The 19,937-nt window shown below is 42.8% G+C and overlaps 1 protein-coding gene and 1 pseudogene across 2 annotated transcripts in view; both read left to right on the forward strand.

Moving 5' to 3' along the window:
* DPH5 (diphthamide biosynthesis 5) overlaps positions 1-19,937 on the forward strand; it is a 34,585-nt gene that overhangs the window by 238 nt on the left and 14,410 nt on the right. For both annotated transcript variants that reach the window (XM_008051030.1, XM_008051023.1), the window contains exons 2-4: positions 476-633; positions 3,567-3,691; positions 15,389-15,497. In XM_008051030.1, coding sequence (XP_008049221.1) covers positions 499-633; positions 3,567-3,691; positions 15,389-15,497 — 369 coding nt within the window. In that variant the 5' untranslated portion in view covers positions 476-498. The remainder of the gene's footprint in view (positions 1-475; positions 634-3,566; positions 3,692-15,388; positions 15,498-19,937) is intronic.
* Positions 8,441-10,624, forward strand: LOC103252443 (annotated as a pseudogene).

The raw sequence follows: 19,937 nt of genomic DNA on the forward strand, positions 1-19,937 counted from the left end.
TTAAAACTCTTATTCCAGCCGGGCGCAGAGGCTCACGCCTGTAATCTCAACAATTAGGGAGGCCGAGGCGGGAGGATCGCTTGAGACCAGGAATTCGAAACCCGCCTGGGTAACATAGCAAGACCTTGTCTCTAAAAAAAAAATTAAAAAAACTTAGCTGGGCTGGTGGTGCGCACCTGTAGCCCCAGCTACTTGGAAGGTTGAGGCGGAAGGATCACTTGAGCCCAGGAGGTCACACTTGCCTTGAGCCGGGGTCGCGCCACTGCACCCCAAACTTGAGCGACAGGGTGAGACTCCGACTGAAAACAAAACAAAAACCAAACATTTATTCCAGCCCTTGTTTGAGCGTGACGCAGTTCCCAGACCTCACTGATTGTCACATGCCACTTCTCTTGTGCTACTTTGGTTTTCATCTTTGACTTTGTGGGTCCTAGGTGGAGCTGACACTAGTTTTCTTGTCCACTTGGTCCTGCAGTCTCTCTCCCCCTGGAGTTCGCGATGCTCTACCTCATTGGCTTGGGCCTGGGAGATGCCAAGGACATCACGGTCAAGGGCCTGGAAGTTGTCAGACGCTGCAGCCGGGTGTACCTGGAAGCCTACACGTCAGTCCTGTCTGTAGGGAAAGAAGCCTTGGTAGGTGCGGGAACTTCCCTGGCCTTCTGGGGAGATGCTTTCTAACTTTGGTTCTCCTACACTGAGCTGAGCAGGATTTTCAGGTCTGCTCGTTTAAACCCTCTGAAACATTCCCTGTTCATTAAGGGTCTGGGGAGCGGGAGAATGGAAATCGTACTCCATCCAAGTGACTTGGGAAATGAAAGAGTGCTTTGTCCTGCTCTACAAGTCTATTTTTGTGACTTTCTGCATAAATAGGAAAGTTATTTTATACTTTTGGGGATCGTTATCAAAATCTCTCATTTCATGAGATAGCCAAGAAATCTTTGAGCTGAGTGCTAACAAGGGCTGACACAGCCTTAATGAGTTGGTGATGTGTGCAGAAACCAAGCTGAGAGTGTACCCCTTTGAAGTATTTCCTTGGGGAATGGTTACTGCCTTTCTGTCTAGATTGTAGCCAGGGAGATCTTAGCTTGAAACCGACATCTCCCGGTGAGGGTTATAGGAGTATTTATTAGTGTATTTTATAATTAACTGGCCCTCATAAGGATCAGTTCATTTGGAAGGGTCAAGTTCAGGTTCATTGTCAAATGCCAAGTAGAATGCAGACTAAAGTCAGAAGGTTAATGGAACTTGTTATAGAAGGAGGGAGTCCGTTTTTAGAATTGTCTTTTATGTATCGTGTCTTCTAAACAAAAAAGCAACTTAAGATTTCTAGGTCTTCTGTATACTCGGATTTGCAATTCTAAAGGTCTCAGAGTCTCAGATTTACTTCAGAATCTTGAAGAAGAAGTTAACTGCTTCTCAGATTGGCCATGCATTTAAATAGGAGTTGTGTCTAAAGACCAGCTTTGATTTTTTTCTGCTCTCATTTTTGTCACTCTTTGACACTCCGGATCACTGAACTTAAAAGCATCTAAGACAATAGAGACAAACAACTGTTTTGTAGACTAAGGTGTCAGCATGGCATAGAGGAAAGTTTGGATTTGGTTTTATCTTTGTTCGGATACATTAGTGTGACATTGGGCAAAGGGTGAAAACCTCCTGCTTTATATTTTTAACATAGTGTTCATAAAAAGGGTTCAGAAATGTTAGTTGTCAGTGGCCACATTTCCAGACTTCTCTGAGCCTCAGTTACTTTGTTTGTCAAATGGAGACTAATGTAGAGTTTTATTAAGATGATGCATGTGAAAGTGCTTTGTACGTGTTAAGAGCTAGCTAAATGTTAACTTTAATTGCTATAATTTGTTAATGTAGTTTTTTCCAAAAACATGAGTTATCACTTACAGAGTTAAGAGCTAGGGCTTGGCCCAACCTCCCCTACAGGTACCTTATGTAGAATATCTACTGACATTTGTAGAACACTTACTGTGCACTGTTTTAAGTGCTTTAAATGTTGATTAGGATTACTAATCTGTAATCACCTTTCACATTTTATAGGCCTAGAGAAGTTAACAAACTTGCCCAGGTTTATACAGATAGTGAGTGACAGAGTCAGGATGTGAACCAAAGCAGTTCTAAATTGAGGCCTGCCATTCTTGACCTCTATGTTACTCTGTTTATTTTTAAGGATAGATAACAGCTACACATAGCTAACTTCATAGAACACCTACAGAGGAGCACTTCGGGAGGCCGAGGCAGGAAGATTGCTTGAGCTCAGAAGTTTAAGACCAGCCTTGGCAATATAGCGAGACTTTGTCTCTACACAAAAATTTTTTTTAATGTTCTGGGCATGGTGGTACATACCTGTAGTCACAGCTACTCGGGAGAATTACCTGATTCCAGGAGGTCAGGGCTGTGGTGAGCCATGACCATGCCACTGCACTCTGCCAGGGCCACAGAGTGAGACCCTGACTCAAATAAAAAATTGTCATTGAGGACTTCTGTAACATTTGTCTTATGATATGCAGAGAAAAGGAAGGGATCTTATTTTATATTTTAGGAACAGATTCAAGTTATTATAAAGAGAGAATATCAGAGTTGAATCTAAAGCATTTATCTTCAGATGCTTAGTAAGTTGTTCATTTACTCATTTTGTTTGACAGACATATCCACTACAGCAATCCTCACAGCTTTTAATAAGTCCCACGGACTCCTCAGTGGGTAAGAAGCAGTATTATTTATCCATGCATCCACCTTTACTCCATTTGAGTTACATGTTACTCCGCAAGAAATCAGTTACAGGATTCATGGTCTTGCAAAATAGCTTATAACTTCTATCATATGACTGCCCGCTTACAAGCTCACTCCCCACCATCAGATCTGTGCTCTAGCACTGAACTGCAGGGGATTGATTCTCAAAGCAGTTTGTATGGAAACTTCTTATATATTTAGATTTTAGCTTTTTCTCCTTCAACTTAGCCTTTTTAGTAGGAACTAGAGAATACCATTCTAAATTAGTCTTTTTGGCAATTATCATATTAATGTTCGCTGGTTATGTAGACAGCTAAATCTTAATTTTCTACTTTTATTTCTCATTGATGTTGCCTTTTATTTCAGCTGAGATACTATGTATTTTGCCATAGAAAATTTAATAAAACTTTTATAAATTTTATAAACTGTTTATACTTATTGTTTGGTATGCTTATTTTGTATTATATGTCTGAAGTAGGGCTCATGCATACATATTCTCTGTTCATCCTACAATGTTCTATATTAGAACCAAATTTAGAGGTAAATTTAAAATGCAAAAAGCTTCAGACATTAAGTGGTCCATTTCCCTCGGGACATCGAGACAGCCCCAAAGACAGGGTTTAATTGCAACATGATACAGAGGGCTAGCTCATTGATGAGTTGTGTTCAGTGATCTGTGTTTGGATGGTTGTCAAGATTTGCACAGCCCCATACAAAGTTTGGGGTGTGTGTGTGTGTGTGTGTGTGTGAGAGAGAGAGAGAGAGTGAGAGAGAGAAGGTCACCTGTGGCTCTCATTTTGATATTGGACTTAAATCTGCAGGAAGAGTTTTATGGAAGAAAATTGATTCTTGCTGATAGAGAAGAAGTGGAACAAGAAGCAGATAATATTTTAAAGGATGCTGATATTAGTGATGTTGCATTCCTTGTGGTTGGTGATCCGTTTGGGTGAGTCAAAGCAGATATTCTGAATTTTCAACTCAATTTTTTTTAATGAGTAAGAATTACTCTGTTAAATTCATAACTTTTACCTGGTAGGTCCTGCTAAGGGAATCTATTTACCTAAAGCTCTATATGAAATTGAGATTAATGAAGAAAATCTATTTGGTGAATATATCATCATATGTATGAGAGGGACCCCACAAACCCAGAATTTATTTATAAGAATTGTGTATTCTTCCACATTTAATCTTCATTCACCTTCAAAGTACTCTCTTTTTGATGCAATACACCACTTCTGGAATGTAGCAGTGGTAAAAGATGATTACATTATCACATGTCATTTTTGAAATATCTCATGTTTAGCAGTAGGCAGCCTGCGCTCCCATTAACAGATTTTGCTGCTTAAACTAATAGCATGTTTAAATTAAATTAAAATAAATAGATGCAAACATATATATGAGTATATACAAAAATATATATTTGGGTAAATATGAGAGATCCAAATAAACCTGGAATTTATTTATTAAAAATTGTGTATTTATTCTTACATATTTAAACTTCAATCACCTTTAAAGTACTCTCCATTTGATGCAGCACATCTATCGAGATACTTTTTCCACTGCTCAAAACAGTTTTTAAACTTGTCAGTTTTGATGGCTTCTAGTGCTTCCATCGTTTTTTGTTTCATCTCTTCCACATTGGCAAAATATTTCTCTTTGAGGACTTTTTATCCAGAGAAACAAGAAAAAGTCACTTGGGGCAAGATCAGGTGAATAGGGAGGGTGGGGCATGGGGGTCATGCTGTTTTCGGTCAAAAACTGCTGAACACTCAGCATGGTGTGGGCAGGTGTACTTGTAAGTCACCCATTGTGAAATGGGCAAATGCATTGAAAGAATCTCCAAAAAAATTCACCAAAGCCAAATGCAGCCTCTCATAGCAACACTAGCTGGTGCACTGATGCTGATGGGTTCCTGGAACACTCACCTAGTGGTGGAAACCTGTACTACAAGGAGCCTGCCCTCCAAAAGATAATTCCAGGTTTTTTGGGGTCCCCTCGTATAACTCCATTGTTAAGTGTCATCTGGAAAGGTAGTGTCATTGCTTCTGTTCCAGCAGTTCATTGGGGGCAGCAGATGCCTTAGCTAGTAGATCACTATTACTAGTAGCTCATTTGTATTTTCCAAAATCATGCTGACCTTTTGCTGCAGATAATTGCAAGCATCTTCGGCTTCTTTGTCCTAGGCTTTTGTTTTCCTTTTAAAATCATCTACTATTTGGCAATACTACTGTCACTTGTCTTGAATTTGATATTTGTCAACCCTTTAATTCGGCTTTTCCTCAAGAAGACGGGCTTCTCCTTGCCTAGTCAAGCGTCATCAAGCTCTCAAGTCCAGCTAACAGAAGGCTTCTTTGTCTATGGCCTGTGACCCAAGATTTATGTCACAGATTTAGGGAACATAGGACAATTAAATCACTATGAGCCCACCACCAAGGATGTTTTTCAAAAGAATGGAGTTATATGTGCATGTATCTGTCAAAAAGAAAGCAATTTATATCAATATGAGGTGCCAGAGATTGTGTACCATTATACTTGATTGCAAATAACATTGGATAATCATTTAAAAATATAGAAGTAGTTTGTTTTACCCTCTGACATTATTGTCTGTAAACTTAAGGTTTCTTAGAGATTAGCAGTACCTATCTTTTTTTAGCCATTGGATAATAAAATAAATTAAGGGAATGAAAAATCCTCTATAGAAAATATCTTGCATAATACTTAAAGAATTTTCGATCACACCGACTCTTTCTGCATAAAACCCAAGATTTCTACAGTGAAACCTTCTCCCACAGTGAAACACCCCAATTTGGTGGTACTGTAGTTCTCACAGTCACTAAATGAGTGATCCCAGAATCACTTTTGACTCTCATGGCATCCAGTAACTGCCAGTGTCCAAAAGCAATAAAAGTGCTCCTCAGAAAGAGGTTAGCAGATGGTGCCAGGTCACAAACTATTACCAGTCCAGAAGAAATAAAAGACAGAAATTGAGAGTTGGCATCTAGAAACCTTTGTAGCCACTTTTAAAAGTGAATTTTATGTCTGTTGAATTTAACAGTAAAAATCGAGGACTTGTATTTTATATTATATTATGTGTTTCTGATATGGTCATGTGTTGCTTAATGACGGTTACACGTTCTAAGAAATGCTGATTTTGTCATTGTGTGACCACCGCAGAGTGTACTTAGACACACTGAGCCAATGTAACCTACTACACACCTTGGCTATCTGTATTGTTTATTGCTCCTAAGTTGTAAACACTGTACAGTATGAATACTATAGGCAATTATAGCACAATGGGAAGTATTTATGTATCTAAACATAACCCAAACATATAAAAGCCTCAGTAAAAGTACTATATAAGCTTAGGGAGCCACTGTCATGTATATAGTTTGTCCTTGACCAAAACGTCATTATGTGGCACTTGACTATAGTTCATTCTTAATGCATCCATGACAATTTAGAGCCTAAAAACCACTGGCCTTCCGCCATAGACAGTTCAAGAGGCACTGCCATCAACTTCTGTTTTACCAAGTTTTTCATTACTTTCCACTCTGGTTCCCACCATTCTCCCCAATTCAAGCTAATACACCCTATACCTGCCTGGTCCATTGACAAACTCTTAACTCCTGCCCACATTGTGGTGAAAGCCAGACTTGAAAAACCACAGTCTGGAAACCTCACCTGGGCTCATCAATGAGAACTTTATTAGCTTTGTCATCAGCCAGACATTAAAACACTACCCAGCTGGCCCTGCCTCCTGTGTCCTGCCACTCTCATAGAGAAGCCCTCCCACTCGCACCAGCCAGGGCTTCCTTCCCTAATCATCCTGCCTTCTCACCTTCCCACCTTTGTTCAGACAACTTCCTTCATCTCAGATGCTTTGACCTGTCCTGACTGTCAGAACCTCCCATCTCTGGAAACCTCGCTCAAGTATCACGTCTCCTTGATGGTATCCCTGGTGACCCCAACATGAAGGGCTATTCCACTTAACTGCTGACGCGTGGCATTCATGCTAGTTTTCATATAGTCCCTCACAACACACTATTTTAAAGTGGTGTACATCTGTCTGCTTCCTTGTAGGCGATCTTTCACACTGTCTCCCTGGCTTCCTTCACAATCCTTGGCATATAGTGAAAGAGTTTGGTGGTTTTTTTGTTTGTTTGTTTGTTTGTTTTGCCTAAGGTCAACAAAGAAAGACCAGGCACGTTATCCATTCCACACATGTCTTTATAATGCCTGTCATGATGGTAACACTTGTGTGCGAAGACAGAGCCTAGGTTTACAGCTGAGTGGGCAGAGGCCAACAGTAATAAAGATACATTTAAATTCTGATAGGCGGTAAAGGAAATACTAGGAACTAATAGGAAGAGACTTACTCATGTAGGTCATGTGGAAATGCCTTTCTGTATCTGAAGAATGAAAAGGAACCGGAGGAGAGAACATTCTAGCAGAGGGAAGCACAAGAATCTGTTGAAGGGACTGAAAGGCCAGGGTGGCTGGAGCATGATGAGTGAGAGAGAGAGGACATGAGAAGCTGGCCCAGAGGTTGGCAGGTGCCAGACCACGTCAGGCCTTGGAGGGACTAGGGCTTCTATTTAAAACACAGTAGTAAACCTTTGGCAGATTTTAAGCAGGAAAAGTCACGATCTTATTAACATTGTTAAAAGATCACTCTAAATGCTTAGGTGAATGGATTTTAGGGAGGCATAGTACCAATATATACAGTGCTTCCAATAGTTCATGAGATCATCATTTTCACTATATCATTGCAAACATCAGTGAAATTTCCAGACTATCAACCATACCTATGTCAAATATGGTGGTACCATAAAATTTAAAGCAAATACCGGGCATGGTGGCTCACGCCTATAATCCCAGCACTTTGGGAGATGGAGGTGAGAGGATTGCCTGAGCTCAGGGGTTCGAGACCAGCCTGAGCTCAGGGGTTCGAGACCAGCCTGGACAACTTGGTGAGACCTCGTCTCTACAGTAAATTAAAAAATTAGCTGGGCATGGTGCCACATATCTGCCTTCCAGGTAGCATTCCAGCTACTTGGAAAGCTGAGGTGGAAGGAACTTCCTGAACCCAGCAGATCGAGGTTGCGGTGGCCATGAGCAACCCACTGCACTCCAGCCGGGGTGACAGTGAGACTCCAACTCAAAAAATAAAAATAAAATAAAGCAAACTTTCCAAGTCTTATACACTCAAATTGGTCGCCTTTGTGTACTTTATTTTATTGATTCCATTAATAAAAACATCTTTAGGTCCCCTTTTTTGAAATCGCCTTTAGGACAGTTCCAAGTAACAAGCAAATCTTTAACATAAATATGTTACTATTTTGGGGCATATATACATACATGTTTGTAAGGTTAGATAGAGCCTTATGCCCAGAAATCGTAAATTTGTATGTGTCTGGTCATTTTACAGTACAACTTTAAACCAGTTTTTCTTTTTCATCTATTTAAATGACTTACCATGTAACTAATTCAGTTTTCCTTATTCTTAATGCTAAATAGTGAGAGTCTGTTGAAGATGATATTAGAGACATTCTTTACAATTAGCATTCATGTTGTTTTTTAAAAACTTACTCTAAATCAAGTTAATGATTATTTTTCATACTAGTCTTTATTTTATGTGTGTGATTAAAAGCCAGTTTCCCTGGTGGGCGTTTGCTAATGTGCATGTGACCACCTCATGGGTGAAAGCCCTGATCTTCTGCTTGGTGTGCACTGGCCAGTTCTTCTGTTTGTTCGTATGTAGTTTCTCAAACATGCTATTGTTGGTTTTCCCAGTAGGACCTGAAATTTTTACCAACAGAGAAAAGGGACTTTAAAATGCAGTTTTGAATTGATGGGATACATTTAACAGTGTCCACATTCATACTGACCTCTGTTTTCTCTCTAGCCCAATCTGACTAATTATAGTCAGGAGATTTATCTTAAAAAAGAAAGGGTAACAGGCAGGGACAGCAGATGAGAAGCCCAGTTTGTGTGTGCCCAGAAGCCAGTCACAGCCCATGTGCCTTTCTGCCACACCCGGGAGGCCTCCTGGCAGCCCTGTCATAGTCCCTTAGCCAGAGTTCCACCAACCACAGCAGTGGGCGAATTTGAGGGGTTGTTTTTTTTTATTATTCAACAGGTTTTTTTTGTTTTGGTTTGGTTTGGTTTTTGGCCCAAGTTTTTGAATGGGGTAGCATGAACTCAGAGCCTTAGGAAGAGAAAGGGGACTTGGAAGTCAAGGATGGGGATGATGATGTTGCAGAGGTGGTTGAGAAAGAAACCCAGGCTACTTCCAAATATTTTCTTGTGCAGAAAGCAGTAGCACCCTTGTCCAATCTACTTCCAGCACCAGGACACCCACCACATGGACAGCAAGTGAAAGAAGACCATACCACAGATGCTTCCAAGTCCCTACCTTCCTTCTCCACGGCAGGGCAGCCGAGCTGGATCTGGATGGGCAGCTCAAGCAAAATGGTGGTTTGGCCTGGAGTGATGATGCCGATGGAGCAAGGAAAGAGAGATCTCTCGAGATTTTGCCAAGCAGTGTGAACTGAACGGTGATCCTGAAAGGAAAGGGTTCCTGGATGACCTCTTTGTCTTCATGCAGAAGATGGGGACCCATTTAGCCGAATCCCTATTATGGCCAAGCAGGTTCTGGACCTGTACCTTCTGCGCAAGCTGGTGACCAAAAGGGGCCTGGTGGAGATCATCAGGAAGATCTTGAGGGAGATTACCAAGGGCCTGAACTTGCCCACGGCCATCACCAGTGCCGACTTCACTCTCAGGACCCAGTACAGGAAGTATCTGTATGCCTATGAGTGTAGGAAGAAAGCCCTGAGCTTCCCAGCTGAGCTGCAGGCAGCAATCAACGGCCACTGGAGGGAGGGCCAGCAGCCCAACTGCAGCTCCTGCTTCTTTGGCTACTCACCTACTGCTGCTGAGGCACTCTCTCCCTGCCCAAGATCCACTTCTTCCTCCTTGGGCTTGGCTCTGGCAGTAGCACCAGTACCAGCAGCCCTCGGATACCACCAGCAGCCACTCCCAGGAAAGGTGATGGAGTTCCTGTGACCTTGGCAGGCCAGCTGGCCGGGATCCAGACCACCACACTGGAGCAGCTGCAGAAGCGGCTAGAGTCTGGGGAGCCTCCCAAGAAGAAGGCGTCAAGGCTGTGGAGGAGCAGTGTCTGGTGCAGCATGAAGCACCAGCTGCCCATGAAAAGCAATACCCATGATAGGGGGGACAGAGCAGAGGCCTCAGTGGCAGTGCTGAACCTGACCACAAGCAGCATTCGGAGCATCAACTTGTCTGTGGACATTGACGGCCCACCTGCACAGGTGAGCTGCTTGCGCCAAAGCCCGTGGTCCACCTCCTGGCGGGCTCAGCTCCCCAGAGTTCTCGCTGCTTGCAAGTCCTGCCTCATTTTGGGCACCAGCATGGAGCCCTCCGCCAGCTGGTCCCTCTGACGGGGACCCAGCCGCCATGCCCCACTATCCTGCCAAGAGCAGAGGAAGTTGGTGCACAGAATTTACCTGATCTTACGGAGCCCGTGTCAAACACCTTCCACTCAGGCATGGAGAGTTGGATGTGTCCATCTGTCCAGCCTCCATTCAGGTCCTGCTGTACTCCAGGGGCAGAGAGAGGGATAGGACGGGATTGTGCTGGAGCGCTGGGTGGGGGTCTGTGGGCACCCGGCTTCCTCCAGGGTTCCCGCCCCTCCATCCCAGGCACAGGGTGCCACAGTCTGCCCGCTGGCTCAGGGCTGGGGGCCCTCCATCTCTTCCGCTTTATTTTCCTGCCCTTCTGCCATGACCCCCCGGGTCACTTGTCTTTTCCCCTGCTCAATCCCCCCCCCTTTTTTTTAGAAAGCAGGATTTATTGAGAGGACAGAAAAACTCTCACAGTGGGAGGGGACCCAAAGGGGTTGCCCAATCCCATTTTTAAGTCCCAGGTGGGGCTGCTAGGAGCTAAGTGCATGCCTTCGTGGCCCTTATGCTGAGCGTGGGGTGGACCCTCACCTTGCCTTGCCTACCAATTGGGTCCTGGGAGTGGGTCCCCCAAATTCAGGTCTTGGGTCCATCCTCAGGGTCCCATATACCCCTTTTAGTGGTTCCAAAAAAGAGCATGTGATGTCAGTCTTCAGTCCCAGGGCCCAGAGGCGTCTGCTAGGGGAAGGCAGAGCCTTGGGACGGCCCAGGCCCTGGCCCCTTCTTCCTGCGGACTCTGTTCTGATGCCCCCAGACCTCATGCTCCCCACTCACCCTAGTTGGTCAGCTCTCCCAAGAACAGCTCATGTGTCCCCTGCCCCCCCCCCGCCATAGGGTCCTCTCAGCCTCACCATTCCCCAACGTGCTGATGTCAGGCCGATGAAATACCTCAGATTTGTAACTGTTGATATTCTATTCTCAGGAAGTATTTGCATCTCTGAAATCTTTTTTATATGTGTTGTTTTGCTGACTTTTATTGTCTTATTTTAAAATTTTTATTGTTGTAGCAGCAAAGAAATGAAAATATCACCCCCAAAGCCAAGCAAGTGGTTTGGTACCCCAGCTCCTCTGGCCCTTCCCTAGAGGCCCAGTGAGGGAGGAGGCAGGGGAGGCAAGTGGGGGGATGACTCGGATCACAGTGGTGGGGAGGCCCACTCTCAGCCGTGTTCAGGGCCTGAGGTACACCAGCTCTGAAGAGGGGCCCTGAACATTTCCAGCCACGCCCCCACCCCCAGCTGGCCAGGGTGGGGACAGGCCATCTCCCCTCGCTCAGTGTTCCCAGCTCAGGTCACGGGCAGGCCATGGAGGCCATGCACCTTGCCCAGGAGAGCAACGAGGTGCTGAGAGTTCCATCTGCCCCTCAGCCCCAGGCTGGAACAACTTGCTCCTGTGTTGACGAGAAGAGGTGATTCTTGCATGAGGCTCACCTCTGGCAAGTAAGCCAGAAGTGTTCGTTTGAGCACCACTGTGACGTCATCAGACTGGTGGTGGGAGATGCCATGCGTGAGGCATGCTGGAGGTGTGACTGACCTTCAGGTCTGTCCAGGAAAGGAAAGAGAAGTCAGAAGCTTGAGCACACAACGGATACCTCAGCCTGGCAAGCTGCATCTTCCCTCCCTCCTCAACCCTCTGTACACACACACACACACACAGCCCATCCACGGGGCTGGCCCTCTTCTGGCCTCAGAAGCCTTGCCCACCAAACAGGTGCAAGATTTGTGAAGAGGAGCAGGGTTTTTGGGGCCTGATGCCAATGAGGAGCCCAGGTGGGTGGTGCTGGACCCACCTGATGTCTCAGACATTTGGCCTGTGTGTCTTTCTCAAGGTCACGAAGGGTGGACTCTTCCCATGCAGGGACCACCTGCTGTGTCTTTCTGGTCATAGAATCCTCCTCCTTTGCCCAGGCAGCTTGCCCAACCCCCACTCTGAGTGAGCCCTCACTGCCCTCAAGGACAACAGCAAGGTCTTGACCAGAAGCCTGAGGCAGGGAGCGGGGAGCACCAGAAGGTCCCCCTGGGGTGGGGCCCCCTGACCCAAGTCGCGCTTTCCCTAAGAAGCAGTCCTGATACCCTCCTGGCAGGCAGGCAGGCAGCAGTGCAACTCTGTCCCACCTCCCCATCTTCTATTCTAGCCAGGAAAGGTGTGGTAGCACATGGTAGTCAATGGATAAATACCTCTGATGATGCTCGCAGCAAGTGCCTGTATATGTTGTAGTTATCTTCTATCTTACTTGTTCTCAAATGTTTATATTTTAATAAACCTCTATCTTTTCACACACACACAAATAAAATGACAGCGAGACAAATGTAAGCTCCAGCTAGGATTGTATCAGCAAGGGCTCTCACATAAAAACTGGAAGGTGACAGGCTGTGAAAACTCCCACACAAGCATACCTTGTTCTAGTGTGTTTTGCTTTACTGTACTTCGCAGATACTACATGTTTACCAATTGAAGCTTTGTGGCGACCCTGCATCAAGTAGGCCCATCGGTGCCATTTTTCTAATAGTATGTCCACTTCCTGTCTCTGTCACCTTTTGGTAAGTCTCGCAATCATTCAGACTTCTCTGTAGTTATGACATCTGTTATGGTGATCTGTGGTCTGTGCTCTTTGATGTCGCTCCTATAATTCCAGGGCACCACAACTGAGGACATGTAAGATGGTAGACTTCACTGACAGAGGCTGTGTGTGTTCTGACTGCTCCACCATCTGGCTGTCCGCCACCCTCTCCTTTCCCACTTGGGCCTCCCTTCTCCCAGAGAAACAACAGTGTTGAAATTAGCCCAGTCAATCCTAAAATGGCCTCAAAGTCTTCAAGTGGCAGGAGGAGATGCATGTCTTTCCTTTGGCAGGAGGAGATGCATGTCTTTCCTTTGAAGCGAATGGGTTAAAGGAAGCATATTGAAAGCTGAGACAGGCTGACAGCTAGGCCTCTTGCATCCCACAGCCAGGCTACAAATGCAAAGGAAAGGTTCTTGAAGGAAATCAGCATTGCCATTCCTGTGACACATGACAAGAAAGTGAACAAACTAATCAGTAATATAGAGAAACTTCAGTGGTCTGGATAGAAGATTAAACTAGTCCCAAGATTCCCTTAAGCTGTTACCTAATCTCGAGTAGGCCTGAACTCTTTTGAGTTCTGTGAAGACTGAACAGGGTGAGGTGTTGGAGTAGAAAGGATTGAAGCTGACAGAAGTTGGTTCATGGGGTTAAGGAGAAGAGTCATCTCTATAACATAAACATGCAAGCTCGAAAGCAAGTGCTGGTTTAAAAGCTGTAGCAAATGACCCAGATCTAGTTTAGATCACTGATGAATCACTGGACAATAGATTTTCAATGTAGACGATGTACTGGGAGAGAATGCCATCTAGGACTTTCATAGCTTCAGAGAAGTCAGTGCCTGATATCAGAGAACAGGTTAATGCTCTTGATGGGGCTAATATAGCTGGTGACTCTAAGTTGAAGCCCATGTTCTCTTACCCTTGCAAAAATCCCAGGACCCTTAAAAACAATGCTAAGTCTACTCTGCCTGTACTCTGTAAAAGGAACAAACAAAGCCTGGATGACAGCATATCTGTTTACAGCATGGTTCACTGAATATTTGAAACCCACCATTGACAACTACTGCTTGAAAAAAAGAAATTCCTTTCAAAATCATTGCAAATTGACAATGTACTTGATGGAGCTCTGGTGGAAATGTACAAGGAGGTCGATGTGTTTGGGCCTGCTAACACAGCATCTGTTCTGCAGCCCATGGATCAAGTAGTCATTTTGACTTTCAAGTCTGATTATTTAGGAAATACATTGTGTGAGGCTGTAGCTGCCATAGAGAGTGATCACTCTGATGAGTCTGAGCAAAGTAAATTGAAAACCTTCTGGAAAGCATTCACCATTCTAGATGCCATTAAGAGCGTTTGGGGTTCATGGGAGGAGGTCAGAATATCCACATTAGCAGGAGTTTGAAAGGGGTTGATTCCAGCCCTCATGAATGACTGAGGGGCTCAAGACTGCAGTGGAGGAAGTCACTGCAGATGTGATGGAAATAGGAGGAGAACTGGAATTCGTAGTGGAGTCTGAGGATGGGACTGGGTTGCTGCAATCTCACCGTAAAACTTGCATGCATGAGGAGCTGCTTCTTATGGATGAGCAGAAAAGTAGGTTCTTGAGATGGAATTGACTTCTGGTTAAGATGCTGTGAGCATTGTTGAAGTGACAACAAAGGATTTAGGATATTCCATACACTTCATTGATAAAGCCATGACAGGGTTTGAGTGGACTGACTCCAGTTTTGAAAGAAACTCTGTTGGGGGTAAGATTGTATCACACAACATCGATGCTTTGGTGAAAGGAAAAGCCAATTGATGTAGCAAACTTCACTGTCTTATTTTAAGAAATTGTTACAGCTACCCCCTCTTCAGCAGCCACCACCCAGTCAGTAGCCATCGCCACGGAGCGAGACCCTCAGGCAGCAGCAAGAGTATGGGTCCCCAAAGGCTCAGGTGAGCCTTAGCATTTTTTAGTAATAAAGTTTTTAAAATTAAGATGTGTATTTTTCTTTTTTTTAGCTATAATACTATTGCTCACTTTAAGTAGACTGCAATGTAGTATAAACATAACTTTTATATGCAATAACAAACCAGAACGTGAGCGTGGCTGGCTTTCCTTTGATTCACTTGATTGCGCTTGTCTGGAACCCAGTGGGCAATACCTTGCCTTATATTTCAAAATACAAAAACAAAGCCTTCAGAATAGAGCAGAAATAGGGAAGTGGTCTTAGTTATGCTCTAATTTAGAACTCTAGAGTAGTAATTTTAAGAATTGAAAAGGGCTTTTAGGCCCAAGAGGTTAAGAATTGTTCCTTGGGAGTTAAATTGCTGAGCTGTATTCCAAGATGTCTTCTTCAGGTATTACCAGAACAGAGAGCAAGTCAACACCCTTTCCCTCAGTAGCCGTCAAGGCTGCACTAAGAGTGTTCTAGGTGTACTTTAGTAGCATTGTGAAGGGCATGTTTAGTCTTACATTTTCTTGGTGTTTAGAAGAATTTGAAGAAATGCAGTGTTCTCAACTCTGATTGACTTTAACTCATATTATACTTTACTGTCTTAAAAAGTCATTGTTGCTTACTGACTTTCTGACCTATTCTAGTTTTTTCTCACTGCAGGGCCACAACACACAGCGACCTTGTTCTGAGAGCGGCGAAGCTGGGAATCCCATACCGAGTTATTCACAATGCCTCCATCCTGAATGCTGTGGGCTGCTGTGGTTTGCAGGTGATGCACCAGAGGACACTTTTAGGTGGAATTAAGCAAAAATGTCTTGTCTTCCACAGATTACAAGTAGATGTTACTGTATTTCATGAATTATAAGACATACTATTTTTTGTTATTACACTACTTAGTGTTTTTAACACTGCATTTTTGTCATACTAGGTTTTCCTATAACAGGTTTTTTCCTCCATTAATGGAATAGATAGCTTTGATTTATCTAGAGAATGATTTTAACCTTACACCCAACTTGTGCATGCTAAGATGAGCTAGTTAGATTCTGTTTTGTATTCCTAAAGCCTTTTTACACTCTTCCAAATGACTCACTTGGTGTTGATAAGCCTCGTGTTTTCCCACATGGTGCTTTGTGTGCTATCAAGAGCATTTCTTAAAAGAACCAGTAAAAGAGCTAAAAGCCAGTGATGTGAGGCTTGTAAGGCTTAGGGTTTGCCATCAATGATATGTAAAGTTAGTTATTTTTATGTCCAACAATCTTGGCTCTGAAGGGTTAAATGAGTGCTCCACAACTATTCCCAAGATTTTCTTTCAAGCTGTGACTTCCATCTTCCAGACTCGATGTTCTGATGTTCATACACATATAATCTATGATCACTAAGACTGCTACATGGCCAGCGATGGTTTAAGACTTCGTTGACTATTAGGACACGTTCAGATATTTCAGATATTTTATAATAGGAAAAAATATGCATCTCAGAATCTGTGAAATAAAGTACTCCTGAGTGTGTCTTCCTAAAACACATAATTTAAAAATAGATATTTACCAAAAGGCCTAATGCTGTGTCTGTAGCTTTAGAGGAGGCTGTGTTTTCTGTATGACCTGGAAGAATATCTCAATTAATCTTCTTATACTGGCCATTCATCTCAGAATATTGCTTTTGGTTGTGAAGAACCAGAGATAAAGTTTACATGGTTCACCTTGCAGTGTTCACTGCTTGCTCTTAGATACTATGTTTAAATTGGCATTGGATTTTGCTACCTTTTTTCTCTAAAATACAAATCTTGCCAATCTAAGTCTTTTTTTAGCTTATAACCCTCTGAACATTTCTGTGTTGGGATAACTTGACTACTGTTCATAGAGTTATGTGCAATGTTCATGCTACAGAGATGGTTGGAGTGAATAAAGTGACACCAGAAAATGCTCCCAGGGTCCCTCAGTGAGGTGGCGCTAGAATTCCTGACTCCCAGGCTGGCGTTCTTCCCTGTAGATAACACCGCCTTCTAGTAACTGAGGATTGCTAAAAGAGGAAAAAGGAGGGACCTAAATTATAATGTGACAGATAAGTGTATACATCATAAACTAACAGAACAGCCACCTTTTTCATATTTCACGTAATCTTGTGTCTTGTGAGGAAAATTAACTGGCTCTTTCTGCATTATATTTTACTCTAAAGTATAACTACTTAATTTATTGATTGATTTTTTTATTGTTTTTAAAGCATAAAAAAAAAGCACATCTTATATAAATCTGTTGTACAGACTGTCTAGAATAAGCCAAGGGACCCTGTCCTCCTGATCAGTGCATTGGTGGCCAGGGGAGTGTAGTTGTTCTGTTTGAAACGGATCACAGTATTTGGAGGGAGTTTACCATGAGAACTGGCTGTTTCTACATGCACCCCTACAATCATTTCCATATATAACATTCAACTTTTTAAATATTTAACCTTCTTACAAGTGTGTATGAGATTTCTCTAAACAGCCACAAACTATTTTTTCCCCAACTTAATTTTATTATCTACTCTGGATATGAAGTAACTGACTATTAATATGAAAACAGGAAGTGCCTTTCTGGGTTCTGTCTTGTGTGTAGTTAACTTTTCTATGAAGGTTTTCTATGAATGCTTGTTTACCACTCCAGTTATCCATATCACAGATGTAACAGGTAGTTATCAAACCATTTTGTGCTATTTTCTAATATAAAAGTCATTAAAAATCATTACATGCATAACACACTTAAATTTTAAAATAATGTGTGATATCCTGCATAATGCAAGCACTTTGACAAATCCCACAGGGACGTGACTCTAAGAAGGTGACATTCCAGGTTAGCTGTGAATAAGGAAGGAGCGAGCATGTTCTGGGCAGAGGGAACAGTCAATGCAAAGACTCCCACATGAGTACAAGCTGGCTTCTTAAAAGACCCACGGGAAGGCTTGTGGAACTGTGACAAGCATTATTCCTTAAACTAGCTGGCCTTTTTCTCTTTATTGTTTAGACTGGCATTTATGGAAGAAAAATAACCTAAACAGTGATTCTCAGACTTTAATATTCATTAGGATCACCTTGAAGGCTTATACGGTAGCTCGCTGGGACTTACCTTCATACTGTCTGATGCAGTGACTCCAGGATGGCATCTGAGAAGGACATTTCTAGCATGTTCTCAGATGACACTTAGCCATTGGTACAGATAGCACACTTTTGAGAACCACCAGCCTAAACAAATAAAAAACTTAGAAAGTGGAAGGACTGTATGGTTTCTCTTTCAGCATGGCAGGATTGGAGAAATAGATTTTAATTCCCAGAACACACTTGCTCAGTGTGGAATGTTAAGAGGTCACCTTGCCATGCTCTGTTGCTCAATCTTGTAAAAGGAAGTGGGCACCACTTTCAAAGACATCTGTCATCTCTGTGAAAGAGCTTCCAAAACAGCCATCAAGTGATTGAACAGAAACGCCACTTTAGATGTTGTGACAGACCTGAATAGTATATGCTTTCCAACATCTTAGCCTTAGATTAAAAAGGCTAATTCCTCACCCATTAATTTATCAACATCTTTTGAACAGCATGGATAGTTCAGAATCAACCACTGAGAATTTTTCATTAACTTTGTAGTTTATTAGCCAACAGAACATTCTTGTTTATCACTATTAATGATGGTAAATAATTGCATAGCTATCTAATACTTCACACACACACACTTGTAGCCAGTTGACGTGCATTCCATTTCAGACATGCCTTAAAATACAGTTTTTTGCCACAAAGTCCATATTCCTAATTAAAATATCCTTGTAAAACAAGGTAGATTAGAGGCTTCCAAGTTAGACACCTTTAAAAGGAATAATGTTTCATTCATCCACAACTACTGTTTACCTACCTATTGTTTGCTCACTGAGTACCTTTGGACATAGTGATAAACTTAACTGATAAGGTTCCTGCTCTCCAAGAGCTTCTAGTTTAGTGGGAGGAAGAGGCAAGCAAAAAGAGAAATATCAGATGGTGATAAGTATAAGAAATTCACGTAAACTGGTGTGTTGGAAAGTAACTAGGTCACTACTGAGGTCAGGGGAGGTCTAGTCTCCTCCTAAAATTTCAGATTAGCTGTAAATCAGGGAAGAATGAGGATGTTTCGGTTAGAGGGAGCAGTCAGTGCAAAGGCTCCAACATGAGAACGAGCTGGCTTGTTAAAGGACCCAAGGAAAGGCTTGCTGAACTGTGACAAGCAAGGGGAAGAGTGAGCTGAGGTTGGAAGGTGAAGACGGGTTGTGTCACTAGGGTCCGTAAGCCAATAGTTAAGAGCTTGGATTTTATTCTAAGTGACATAGATTGCCATTGGAGGATTTTGAGCGGTAGGAATTACATACCTGTAATCCCAGCACTTTTGAAGGTTGAGGCAGGAGGATCACTTGAGTCCAGGAGTTTGAGACCGACCTGGGCAACATAGTGAGAGCTCATCTCTGCAAAAAATACAAAACAACTAGGCATGGTGGCATGCACCTAGTTGCAGCCACTCTGAAGGCTAAAGCAGAAGGATCACTTGAACCCAGGAGGTTGAGGCTAGAGTGAGCCTAGAGCATGCCACAGCACTCCAGCCTGGGTGACAGAGTGTCCCTGTGTCAGAAAAGAAAAACAAAAACATAAACATATATGACCTATATATATATTAGAATTGGTAGAGAAAAAACATAATGGAAAAGATTGAAGATTGAACTACCAACTGGAAGGTGATGGTTTTACCTTTGACCTAGGCAGTAACTAAAGAGTCGTCTGCCTCTCCTGGATTTCAGAGTCCTTGGCTATAAGGGTTTATGGTGAGGATTGGGAAGGAAGTTGGATGAGATTGTTGGTTTTCAAACTGCACCATTATTTATGAAGATGCTTCAAGGATTCTGTAGATGACTGAGTAATTACATAATGAATATTTAACTCTGTCACTGTTTTACTTGAGAGTTCATTTGGAAAAAGAGATGGGCACCAAAATTTATAAAAACTACCAAACTAGGTTAGTCCTCATAGCTTGTAGATTTGGAAGCTAAAAAGCTGGCCTGTTTCCAGTATCTGGCAAAGATTAGCTTGACCAATATATATTAGGTACTCAAATTTTGAGTAAATTTTAGGATTTTTTACCATCAAAATAATTAGGTGTGTTTTATATACTCTAAAATTCCTGGGTAATAGATATTTCTAACATTTGTGTTATTCGGTATTTTG

Source organism: Carlito syrichta, unplaced genomic scaffold (assembly GCF_000164805.1).
Source record: "Carlito syrichta isolate Samal-C Ts95f unplaced genomic scaffold, Tarsius_syrichta-2.0.1 Scaffold63521, whole genome shotgun sequence".
Taxonomy (NCBI): domain Eukaryota; kingdom Metazoa; phylum Chordata; class Mammalia; order Primates; family Tarsiidae; genus Carlito; species Carlito syrichta.